We start from the raw sequence: 13122 nt of genomic DNA on the forward strand, positions 1-13122 counted from the left end.
GGGATGCAATCATTTCAATTTTCATTCTCAAAGTTCTCTGTTGCTGTAGCGGTGGAGAGAGCCACTCCAATACCCTGAGCTCCCCTGTTTTCTTTTCAAGCTGAGACAGGGCACCCAAGACATGTGCAGAGCTGTTCCACACAATAATATCAACAGGTAAATCGAGGGACCGCCGCTGCACCTGTCCAGAACTTATACAGTCAATTATACCTTGCAGCGCATCTCGTTGTTGAGCTGTCAAGGCAACCGGTGCAGCGGGGTCTGTGCCCTTCAATAAGGGGCGTAACTGCTCCAATAGCTGATTGGGGATCCCGACTATCGGTTTTAGCCATTGTAATTCCCCAAGCAGCTTCTGAGCATCATTCAGTGTCCCTATCTGAGTAGTGAGTTCCAGCTTCTGAGGCCTAATAGTCTGCTCAGTTAAGGTCCATCCCAAATATCTCCATGGCGCCAATCGCTGAATCTTTTCAGGAGCAATTACAAGATTATGCTGCAGCAGCACCGTACGGTTGAAATCTACCCGACGATCCGTAATTGGCTCGGGCTGTGCAAACAAAATATCGTCCATGTAATGATAAATCATGCACTGGGGCCATCTCTGGCGCAAAGGCTGTAGCGCGGCGTCCACATACAGCTGACACAACGTGGGGGAGTTCCGCATTCCTTGGGGAAGGACGGCCCATTCAAAGCGACGATCTGGCCCATTTCGATTGATAGCTGGTAAAGTAAATGCAAACCTCTTTGTATCCTGTGGATGTAGGGCAATTGTGAAAAAACAGTCCTTTAAATCCAGTATTAATAATGGCCAACCCTGTGGAATCATGGCTGGGTTTGGCAGGCCAGGTTGTAAAGCTCCCATAGGTTCCATTTGGTCGTTTACCGCTCGCAAATCATGCAAAAGCCAATATTTCCCGGATTTCTTTTTAATAACAAAGATAGGAGTATTCCATGGACTGGTAGACAGTTTAAGATGTCCCTGTTTAAACTGTTCTTCCACCAATTGATGAGCGTGCTCCAGACTTTCCCCTTTTAACGGCCACTGCTTAACCATCACAGGTGTATCAGTCCTCCATGTGAGTGGAATGGGGAAAGTCCAAGCAATGGCGATTACCCCAAAGGGTGTTTGTTGGTTAACACCACCCCTAACTGGGCCAAAATGTCCCAGCCAATAAGGCATTGTACCGTCGGTGGCAAAGTGACCACCGAAAAAACCGTGGTAAGCCGCTGTCCATCCACTCTCACTTGCAAAGGTGGCGTTTAACTGGCCAAGGTGAGGCCCCCTACTCCAGTCAAGGTGTCTGCAGAAGGGTAGAGTGGCCACTGATGAGGCCAATTCTCCGGGCTAATTACACTGGAATCAGCTCCAGTGTCCAGCAGTCCCATAAGAGCAATAGTCCGTCCCTGACATTGTAATTCCACCTTTTTCCGAGGTCTCTCCCCCAAGTTCATAGTTAGCAAGGTGATTCCCATAGATCCAAACCCTGCGTCTGCTCGTGTCCTCCTTTCACGTGGAGAGATGCCAGTAGTAAGTTGTGGCCGTGGTACCAATTGTGCAATGCGCTGGCCTTTTGCAATAGTAACCGGGGGAAAAGGAGTATGTACCATCACCAGGATCTCCCCCGTATAATCAGCATCGATAACCCCTGGTAGCACAAATAGTCCCATCATTGTGACAGACGAGCATCCCAGCAACAAGGCACCAACAGATTTGTTTTGAATTTGTAATGGTCCGTGAACTCCTGTAGGTATTTTGTGCGGCTGGGTGGTTAAAATAGAAACGTCTACTGCTGCTGCCAGGTCCAGTCCAAGGCTCCCTGCTGTGGCTGGCTGGAGACTGCAGGGGGTGCCGATGTCATGGCGGCGATTTGTGTCTGGGCGCGGCCACGCCTCGCGCTCCTCGATCCGTTTCCTGAGCGGCGGCGACAGGCATTTGTATTATGAGTATCCGAGCGGCAATGTTGGCACCAGACACCTGTAGCCTGACAATCTCGGCGAAAATGTCCATTTCCGCCACATCTGTGGCAGCGAGCCGAGCCCTTTTGTGATGCCGAGGCTTGAAGGGGTGCAAGAGCGGCTAAGACCTGATTCCGTGAGGCTTGAGCTGTCTCTTTTACTGCCTCTTGTAACCCTACACCAATCTGCTTAAGAGCATCCACTAAAAAAACTTGAGAGCCAGTGGGCAGCAACGCTGTCCTTTCTAAAGCCTCCTCAATAGACCAATTAGCCCCCAATGTGCTTAGCAGCCTCTGAGTGGCTGGATTACTGTTCTGCAATGCACATTGCTTTGAAAGGGCACCTTTCATATACTCCGGCACTGCCGCTCTGTCTATAGCCCCCGCAGCTCTATCGATGAACGACCCAAAAGGCTCATCTCTCCCCTGTTTAATTCCCATGTAGGCTGGTACCCCTCCGGGTTCTTTCACACAATCCATAGCAGCTCTTACAAGTCACATAGCCTCCCTGGTCTTATCCGCACCTACGAGGAGCTGGGCTTCTGTGCGGGAAAAAGCGCCGAGGCCCATTAATTCATCGATCGTAATGCCATGCAGGGGGTCCCCGGGAGGACGCTGTACCTCCACGCAGTCATTAACAAGGGCTTGCCAATGAGCATTAAACAGCAACTGCTGGTGCTGGGTGAGAATTAGCCTAACAAGTCCTTTCATGTCATTTACTGTTAACAAGGACATGTTAAAGATATAATCTAACATCTGCCGTGCCGGCTCGCTCTTAAAACCAAATTGGCTAACTGTCGACCGCAGTTGTGACAAAAGTTTCCAGTCTAAAGGGGTATATTCAGCCTCATCCTGGATACGCTGGCCTTGGGCATCATAAACTGGCGTATAAACTACCGGGCAGGCAAGGGTTACAGCATTGAGCATATCGGCATCACCTTTCCCCATCGCCTCACGAGCAAGGGCAGCCCACGCCTCCCGCCTTTGCCTGGCCATCTCCTCCGCCACGGCAGCCCGCGTCCTAGGGACAGCTCTCGGGACGGCTGTCGGCGTGCTGGCGAGGGGGGGTTGTTGCAGGTTGTGAATTGCCGGCGCGGGGGGGCGAGGCTCCCTGCGCAACGGGGGGGATTCCGGCCGTAGCTGCTCGAGCTCAGAATCAGAACTACAACATTCCTCTACAAGAGGCGGTGCCGATGGAGGGCAATCGCCTGAGCCAGCTGTCCCTGCTGCCTCATCCGAGCTGCCCGCGACCTCTGGCTCCTTAGGCAAGATAACCTTTGACACCGAAGGCGCCAGCGGCGTGTAAGGATCGTAAACTGCATTTCGCTTGTGCGCCTCTGTAGCCCGCTCCGCTGCCTTCTTTTCAGCTACAAATTGCAGCAACTCATTATGCACAACTCTCCAAAGTTTCCCTAACTTCTTAGCTGTTTTATCATCCTCCAAAATCGGCTCATACAAGAGATCCCCAAGCTTATGCCACTCAGTCAGCTCATGGACAGTATGGAGGTTGAAAAACAACCCTCTAGCGGACCCATAATCTAACAACCCAGGTAAATCCTTTTTCAAGTCTATCCGCTTAATCTGCCTTTTACGCAGAAAACTAGTAAAAAGATCATATGCTGCTTGCCTATCCATACCTAATCAGCGCTGTTGCAAGGCTCCAGGCTTCGGCAGCACATAGGCTGAGACTGTCTGTACAGCTCCCAGGGCCGCGAACTCGCAGTGGTTCGTTTGCCGTCCCACCCCTCGCTTTAGAGGGACCCGCTCCTACTTCTCTGATCCGTGGCAGCCGTGTCCGTCCGTAATCGTATTACGGGTCGACGTCGGGGTCAGCCATTTGATGGAGAAGGAAGACTCGTTCACCAGATGATGATCTACAAGTCTCGTCTTTATTCCCGAATCGCCAATTATTATACACCTTTTAATTAGCTCATGCATAGTGCAAAATCCCAGCTCACCATTGGCTAATTAGTTATCAGCTATCTACATGCTGTTTTGGTGCAACTACTACTACTTTCCCAAGCTGTTTTGCTTTACCACCTGTTTTTGTGCATTACTTCATCCGTAGGCCAAGGACACACAGTTTAATTGGAATGGCAACTCCCCTCATTCTCTATCTCGGTCAAATTAATCTCACTGTGACCATTAGCTCAGAGCCAGCTTGTTACAAAGCTCTCAAGATTGCACTACTGGGCCCCAACAGAACCAAGGGGCCATGGTGACACAGCAGGGCTTCATGGAACACAAAGACCATTATGACACTGTGGGGCCTTTTGGAACCATGGAGACCATTAAGATCCTTAAGCACTTGTGTAACCAAGGGGCCATTATGATGCCACAGGACATTATGGAAGCAAGAGAACCACTGTGATGTTGCTCGACCTCATGGAAGCATAGAGCCACTGTGACACTGCAGGGCCCCATGGAACCAAGAGAACACAAAATAGGTCTGGCTGCCTTGGCCTCCCAGGAGTCACCTGACAGGTCTGGCAGACCTTGAAATGTGGAAGGCCACTCCCATCTGCCCCTGAAACACTGGGGCTCTGGGCTTTCCTTTGTATGGAAAAGAACTGTCCATCTTTTCCAGGTATCCATGGCCAAAATTAGGATTCCACCTCCAAATTTCTGTGTATCCAAGGATTGCTGCCAGACATAAGCTGCCAGAAGAGACAGGTCTGGATGGTCTTTAACTCCTGAGTGCCAGCACTGACCTGTTTTCCAAACACTGGAAAGGGCTCTCTCCTTTTCTTTTCATGGAAAAAAATCCTCCTTCTCCAGGCACAAATGTCTGAAATTAGGATTCCACATTCATAATTTTGAATATCTAAGGGTTGCTCCCAGACAAACCTGCCAGGACAGACAGGTCAGGCTTGCCTTGGCCTCTGGTGGCTGCCGTTCATCAGCTTCTGAAACATGGAGGTTCTGTGGTTTCCTTCTTATGAAAACCAATGTGACACCTTGTGGCCTTGTGAAATGAAGGGGCCATTGTGACACTGCAGAGCACCATGGATCCAAGGGACCATTGTGATATTGTGGAGCCTCGTGGAACCAAGGACATCACTGTGGCTCTGTTGGGCTCCATGGTCCCAAGGGGCCAGTGCAAAGCAGCAGTGTGGGAGTTAGCTTGGCTGTAACTCAGAGTCAGCCAGATTTTGTCCTGGAAGAACCAGGAATGAGTTTCAAGCCCTGGGAGTCATTTGTTTAACTTAGGATGAGCTTGGGAGTTCTTCCATAAGCTTTTAGTGTTGTTATGCTAAGTTGTCCAAGTTCTGCTTCCCTACTGGTTACTTGTTTCCCCTATATGGGTATTGTTCTAGTTCTCTAGCCCCAAGTGTATATGTTGTTGCTTCCCCTTTATCTCAGGTCTTTGGATCCTGCCCCTCATACTGGGCTTGATTTCTCCATGTTTTTTGTTTTTCACCACATTATTGAAGATTTTTTTGGGCAACTCCATTGAACCCGCTCCTTTTCCTTTTTGCCACCCTCGCCCTGAAGTCAGGGAACCAGAGAGGTTTGTCTCAGCCACCCTCACTGTGACATCTGGCCACTGAGCAGGGACCCTGACATTCAGTTACGTCAGCTGGGGTTAGCTGAGAGATAGGCCAGGGCTCCCCGGGATTGTGGATTGTGCTGGGCCCAGTGGATTTCCAATCACTTCGAGGGACCTGAGCCAGCATTGGTGAGGATGATGACGTTTTCCTCCTGTGGAGGATTGCAGGTGGGTTTGGGAAAATGCAGGACATTTATCAACCATTTTGCCACTGTGTTTTTAAAATATGGATCCACATCCCATAACTGATTTGGGGCATTCCGGTGGCTGTTCCCCCCAAGGCGGAGAGGGAGAAAAATGGGTGGTCAGTTGTCCAAAGTAGAAAGGAGCTTATATGGACACTTTAAGTTAATTCTCACTGATCATGACAAAATATTTTCAAAGAAAAATTTAAAATCAGTCGTGAGGTTGATCATAAAAAATTTTCCAGACACTTATGCTGACGTAATCCATACTACCGAATTTGGTGACTCTGTGGGATTTAAATTGTAGAACCTTTTGATCAAAAGGGACCCCATTGCACCCCGCATGCTCCCCTTCTTCTACACCATCCTTGAGACCCTTCACCAGCAAGCTGTGTGTCGAAAACTTGATCCATCAGTCACTCCTAACCCGGGACGTCCCCTGAAACCTGCCTTTCTTGGACTTTCCATGATGGTCCAAGATGGCAATGGCCACGCTGTCTTGGAGCATTGTGCCCTGGAGACCCAAGATGGAAGAAGCCCGAATGTGGCTCGGGAGCCTGACCATATTCCCTCCATCTTGGCTCCTCCACTTCCTGCCACCACAACCTTCTCTTCCACTCTGAATGAACCTCCAGACTCCACCCCCGTGCCTGCAGGTCACGCCTCCACTGTCATTCATTCCACCTCCACCCTGGGCCACAGCTCCAGAAAATGACAAAATGGCAGTGCCCTTTACTCACCCTCTGGCAACAATATAAACCCCATGGTCAAGGATACTAAGGCAAACTGTCACACTATTTCTAATCCAAGTGTTTCTGCTCCAAGTTATTCTTCCTCCCCAGAAGACAGTTTGGATTCCCCAGAGCCACCTCTCCCCTCAAGCCTAGAAGATCCCTGGGAAAGGATCTGGAAGGAAGCAGTTAAGGAAGGAGACTGGCAAATAGTCTTGAAAGTCCTCGTTGCCCCAGGACATGATGAAAGAAGGGAGCAGAATCCCAGGTATCAGCCATTGGTGTACGGGGAAATCAAGGAGCTGTGTGGGGCAGCTAAAGACTAGAGGCAGGACTCACCTTGTTTTAATGGCCTAATGAGAGCCATGTTCACAGCACATGTAACCCCCTGTGATTTAAAATATATTATGACCATGTTTTTATCACCTACAGAATACACCCTGTGGGAAAGGGGGGTGGAAGTGATTACTAAATCAATTAATAGCAGACTATGCTAATAATGAGGCAAGGGCGCAATTGACAATCAGCCATCTAGCTGGAAAAGGACAACACAGCCTGCCCGATGATCAAGCAGCAGGTATCCCCAGAGAAGTATTGGACGATAGAAAAGAGATGGCTTTGGAAGCTTTAATCCAGGTACCGGATGGTAGCACCCCCAGTTTGGACTATGTAAACATAAGACAAGAACCCAGAGAGCCCTGCATGAAATTGATTGATTGCGTTAAACAGGCACTAGAGAAACAAGTCCAGGATGAAAAGACTCAAAATGAATTACTAAACTCATTGAGGGTAGCCAATGCCAACCTGGAATGTAAGAAAGGGCTGTGCCCTTCCACTAGAGATGGAACCCACAGTCCTGAAGATGATTGAGGCTGTCATTGCCTCAGGACCACAGAAGACATAGCGGCTGTACAAGCCCAGGCCATTGGGAAAGGAGTTGCAGAGGCCCTAGTGGCCATGCCATTCCCCTTGAAGGGGCCCCAGCAACAATTACAAGGCCCAAAAATATGTTTCTGGTGTGGTCAACAAGGACATTTCAGAAAATATTGTCTCTAGGGTAGGGGGGTATCCGGTCCCTGACAGAAATCAACATCAAATTAAGCAGAATTTTGCTTTTTGCAATGTCCCAGTGCAAGTTGGGATGATGATCCACCCTCACAGCTGGCCCAGGGCAGGCCTGGAGTGGCCTTGGTGGCACCTTGGTGGCACCTTGGGCTTGGCACAGCCTTGAGGAAGGTCTATGTTTTCAACAGAGAAACTCAAGAGTTTTAGATTGGTTCAAAGAATTAAAAAGACAAAACCTTCTTTGGCTGTGTGCAGTCAGATCTCCAAGCAAAGCAGATCCCAAGTGAGTGAGGAGAGACAGGATGGGGTTGGGGATGTGGAGCAAGGTTGTTGACACTGGGTCAGAGCTCAAGCCACAGCTTCTCTGACCAGGCCAGACCTCCTTAGGAGAGTCCCTGGATCAATATCAGTCACAGAATGCTTTAATCACCTCTTGCATAATAAGAAAAATAATAAAAGGCATCCTTCAAAATAGGAATAGAAATAAATAGAAAATCTTTGAACTATTTCCCCAACAGGAAACTTCATGATGAACAGCACTAGACCAGGGGGAAATCAAGGCAGAGCCATGGTTTGTCACGACTTGTTTGATGCTAATAAGCCCCATGGTGCATTTCGAGCTGAGCCCTGGAACATCAGGGCATGAGAGGAGATTGCACAAACCAGTCCAGGAGTCAAAGTCAGAAGAAAACCCCAAAGTATGTCAAGGCATGAATCGGTCCCACTGAGGTCCATCCCCAACACAGGCTCCTCATGGACTCCTTGGAGGAGAGAATTGGAAGCCAGGATGGCACAAAAACTTCTCAAAGACTCAGTGTGGAAAGGAAAATCCAAAGTACTTTAAAAACCTTGAGTACCTCAAAGCATAAATGAGCCCCACTGAGTGTCAGTACAACGCTCTCAAGGGACTCGTTAAAGCAGATAATTGGGGCCATGATTGCACAAACCTCTCACAGAGTCTGTATCAAAAGGGAAACACCAAGTACCTTAAAATAACTGAAGTACCTTGAAGCATTAATAAGCCCCACTGAGTGTTGTTACTGACAAAGCCTCTCCAGGGACTAATTACAGCAGATAATTGGAGGCCATGATTGCACAAACTTCTCAGAGACTTCAAGGTAAAAGCCAAACACAAAGTCCTTTGAAAAACCTGCATTCCCTGGGAGCATTTGGGAGCCCCCAGGGCCATTGCTGAGCAAGGCTCCCCAGGGACTCCTTCCAGCAGATCCTTGAGGCCACTGGGATGTGGGCTAGGGGGGGATGCTGAGGGCAGGACAAGGGGCTGGCAGTGCCCAGCCTGGCTGGGGCTGTGCCAGGAGGCCCCAGGGAATCAGGACAAGGTGCCTCCTCCCAGCCCTTGCTGGCACAGACCCTGCTGTGCCCCAGGGCACCAAGACTTGGCTTCTCTTTGTCCCCACCTGTCATCAGTGCCTCCAGTTCTCTGCTCTGCCTGGGGCCTGGGGACACTTTCTCAGTCATGTCCCTCAGTGGGACGCATTAAAAGTCCAAGAAACTTTGGAGTTGGATTCTACCTTGGAGTTCTGGAGAGGTTTCTTCAGCTGCCTCTCAGGGACTGATGTTCAGGGCCTGAGCACAAAACCCCAGACGGTCATTAAAGTCCTGGTGCTGTGTCTGTGCTGCTGAGCTGGGCTGGGCTCCTGGCACAGAGGCAGCTCCTGGGAAGCAAGAAGAGCTTCAAAAGCACATTTCTCTTGATGAGCAGCTCTTGTGGCAGCCCAGCAGGGCTGGGGCACTGCCTGCAGCCAGCCCGGGCACAGCCCAGAGGCACAGAGAGCTTCAATCAGTCAGGGCTGGGAAGGAGCTGAGAAGTGCCTGGGGCAGAATCACTGCCAGCCTTGGCACAGGAACCTCTGGCTGCAGGACAATGCAGCTGCAGCTCCTGGAGCCATCTCCTAAAGCTGGAACATCCCAATGTTTGCAGACTCTGTGAGTACAACTCTGAGTATTTCTGGTGCAGGGGAGGTCAAATGCTCATGGACCTCTGACATGCTGAGGGGTTCTGATCAGTCATAGAATATTTCCAGAACAAGGATTTTGATAAATATGAGGAAATTTTCTAACACTTTATATTCAATTTCATACTATTCAAGAAAGGCAGGGAGGGGAGATAAATATTAAAGGTTGATTATGAATCATATTATTATGAGTTATGAATTATTGGATTGTTATTAATTTTTATTTATTAATTATAAATTTTGACAAGTTCCTGAGACATCTGAAGTGTTGCTTTTAGTGATCAATAGGTTCACAAAAGACCCCTAATGTGCTTTCAGCCACTCTGCCCATGGACAGCAGCAGCATCACCTTTGCTGGACTCATCAGGCTCAGTCTGAGCTGTCCTTTCTCCAAGCTGCAAACAGAACCTGCCCCCAGCCAGTGCCCTGCAAACAGGCAGGGTTCTGTCAGGCGAAGTAGACTGCACAGAGATTTGGGGTCTATGAGTGCTGGCAGGGAGAGATCAGGCACAGGGAAACACCTGCGGTAGGAAAATCTCCAGGAAGCAGAGAGAAGATCTGGCAATGACAGAAAACAAAACCCAGCAATGCTGTGGCAGGGAGAGTTCAGAGATGCCCACAGGATCCCCTCCAGTGCAGCCCCCCCTCTGAACAAGCCCCCTCCCTCCTGTCCCCCAGCCAAGCCTCTGCCCTCAGGGCCGGGGCTCCAAGGCGTGAAGCCCCTCCTGTGCAGGCAGAGCTGCAGCAGAGCCGTGGGGCAGCTCTGCAGCCCGGGCCCAGTTCCCTCTGCAGAGCACAGGGCTGGGAGCAGCTGCCCGGCCCTGGGGGCTCTGGAAGGGGGCACAGCTGGCTCAGGGTGATGCTGTCCCCAGTGCCTGGCTCTGGGCAATGCTGTCAGTGCAGCCAGGCAAGGAGCTGCATCTCCCTTCATCCAATGCCAGCATAAGGACACTTTGGAGTCTCCCTGAGATTTCTGTCCAAGGTGGGAGCTTCAATGCAGGATGAAAACCTTTTCTGGAGCATCTCTGAGTTATAAGATTGATGGGGAAAGGCAGATGTGTTCTGACAGTGACAATGCTGCTGGGTTGGTGACATGAGAAAAGCCCTTGTCTACAAATGTGGAGCTGGGCTGTGGTGGATGCAACTCTTTCCAGCAATATCTGGTGATCTTTAAGGAAAACTTGGGAGTGTGAACATCCTCCATTTGAGAAAAGTAAAAGCCCAGAGAAACTCTGAACAGAATCAACTGACAGACTGTCTCCACTCATCACTTTGCCTCACAAAACGTGCTCTGTTCTCACTGCGGGCAGCAGAAATACAGAGGGTTTCTGATATCCAAGAATACCAGGAGAGATACAGATGGAGATTAAAAAGAAAACCTCAGAACTCTTAAATACAGAAGCTTGTCAGTGTGTGTTACAGAGGAGGGTGTATGGGAAATGGCTTTGATTTTGGTTACAGACATCTCCTCTAACTCTTCATTATCCTTTCTCCATGAACAGGTCCCCATGTGCAGCCCCAGCAAATGTCCAACAGCAGCTCCATCAGCCACTTCCTCCTGCTGGCATTGGCAGACACGCGGCAGCTGCAGCTCCTGCACTTCTGCCTCTTGCTGGGCATCTCCCTGGCTGCCCTCCTGGGCAACGGCCTCATCATCAGCGCCGTAGCCTGCGGCCACCACCTGCACACGCCCATGTTCTTCTTCCTGCTCAACCTGGCCCTCAGCGACCTGGGCTCCATCTGCACCACTGTCCCCAAAGCCATGCACAATTCCCTCTGGGACACCAGGAACATCTCCTACAAAGGATGTGCTGGACAGCTCTTTTTCTTACTGTTCTTCATGGGAGCAGAGTACTATCTCTTGACCCTCATGTGCTATGACCGCTACGTGTCCATCTGCAAACCCCTGCACTACGGGACCCTCCTGGGCAGCAGAGCTTGTGCCCACATGGCAGCAGCTGCCTGGGCCGGTGCCTTTCTCAATGCTCTGCTGCTCACGGCCAACACATTTTCCCTGCCCCTGTGCCATGGCAATATCCTGGGCCAGTTCTTCTGTGAAATCCCACAGATCCTCAAGCTCTCCTGCTCCAAATCCTACCTCAGGGAATTTGGACTCATTGCCATTACTGCCAGTTTATCATTTTGTTGCTTTGTGTTCATTGTTTTCTCCTATGTGCAGCTCTTCAGGGCTGTGCTGAGGATCCCCTCTGAGCAGGGACGGCACAAAGCCTTTTCCACCTGCCTCCCTCACCTGGCTGTGGTCTCCCTGTTCCTCAGCACTGCAATGTTTGCCTACCTAAAGCCCCCCTTCGTGTCCTCACTATCCCTGGATTTGGCCCTGTCAGTTCTGTACTCAGTGGTGCCTCCAGCCCTGAACCCCCTCATCTACAGCCTGAGGAACCAGGAGCTCAAGGCTGCAGTGAGGAGACTGATGACTGGATGCTTTCAGAGACATTAAACTGCTGGCCAATTTCAGCAAATATTTTCTAATACATGTCTTCTTTGATATTTCTTGGTGGTTTGATTCTGTATGGGTCTTTTTCCTTTTTTCACTTTTTTCATATTGTCCAAATAAAAATGTCATTTTTTGTGCCAGTTCTCATTTTGTTTCTCTTTCCCTTCCTGTGGACACAGACGGTGTCAATGAAGGGCTGCACTCTCGGTGGCTTTAAAGGAACTAAAGGATCTCCCAGCACAGTTTTCTGCAGAGATGCCCTTTTGTTGCCTTCTCTGGAGCTGCAGCAGCAATGTCTGTGTGCAGAGCTGGGGCAGATCAGTGCTGGCACAGCAGCTGTGCCCAGCAGCAGCAGCAGCAGCACTTGGTGTTGCCAGTGCTGCTGCCGTGGCCCTGCCCCGCTGCCCTGGTGGCCCTGGTGTTGCTGCAGGGCCTGAGTGCTCTCGGGGCCGGGCACAGTCCCGGGGGTGGCAGTGCCGGGGCTGCAGCAGGGACAGGCCACGGGCACTGCTGGGGCAGCGCTGACGCCTCAGGCCAGGCCCTGGGGGCTGCAGGCTCCTTGCCCAGGCTCTCTCAAGAACACGGCCAGCCCAATGCTCAGCACAGAAAAGCCCCAGGGTGAGCAGCCCCAGGCTGGCCGTGGGCAGGCTGGGGGCAAACAGCATGGCTGGGGCTCTGCAAGGGCCCTGGGGGAGACAGGAAGGAGCCGCAGAGCAGGGGCTGATCCATCCCCAGGGCGCTGCACAGCCCAGGGCAGCGTCCCAGAGCGTCCTCATGGAGCTGCCAACAACATCCCCCCTCTGCAGCCCTGGCCTCTCCCCCAGCTCACAGAGGTGCTGCATCCTTGCAGGCACAGCCACGGCAGCACTGGCTCAGGAGCCCCTGTTTGCATTGCACAGAGCAGGCAGGAGCACCCCCATGCTGCTGCTGTGGGGACATGAACCTGAGGGAGCACAAATGCCATCAGCCCCTGGGGCCAGCAAGGGCTGGAGGACACCAGGGAAACCACTCAGCTTTGTCCTGGCCTCTGCAGTCAGCCAGAAAGTTTGTTCCCATCAGCTAGGAGTTTCCTGTCCCACTGCAGACGCTGTTGCTCAGAGCCAGGGCTGCCTGGCAGCCACCCCCAAACTGCCCTCATAATTTCCTTTTCATCACCTCTATTTTCTTTACTCTTTCCTGCTACAAATTTCTTCCTCTTGCCCAGCCCT

At 51.0% G+C, this 13122-nt stretch overlaps 1 protein-coding gene and 1 long non-coding RNA gene across 2 annotated transcripts; both read left to right on the forward strand.

Moving 5' to 3' along the window:
* Window positions 1-5551: 5551 nt before the first annotated feature.
* On the forward strand, window positions 5552-8425 carry LOC135287663 (uncharacterized). The gene is made up of 3 exons (XR_010351223.1): window positions 5552-5670; window positions 6530-6686; window positions 8002-8425. It is a non-coding gene; the product is annotated as an uncharacterized LOC135287663 (long non-coding RNA).
* A 1901-nt stretch (window positions 8426-10326) lies between these two features.
* LOC135287603 (olfactory receptor 14J1-like) lies at window positions 10327-12020 on the forward strand. The gene has a single exon (XM_064400881.1). It carries the CDS (start codon window positions 10985-10987, stop codon window positions 11915-11917), a length of 933 nt encoding a protein of 310 aa, XP_064256951.1. The 5' UTR covers window positions 10327-10984; the 3' UTR covers window positions 11918-12020.
* The last annotated feature ends 1102 nt before the right edge of the window (window positions 12021-13122 follow it).

The sequence above is a fragment of the Passer domesticus genome, chromosome 30 (genome assembly GCF_036417665.1).
Source record: "Passer domesticus isolate bPasDom1 chromosome 30, bPasDom1.hap1, whole genome shotgun sequence".
Classification (NCBI taxonomy): Eukaryota; Metazoa; Chordata; class Aves; order Passeriformes; family Passeridae; genus Passer; species Passer domesticus.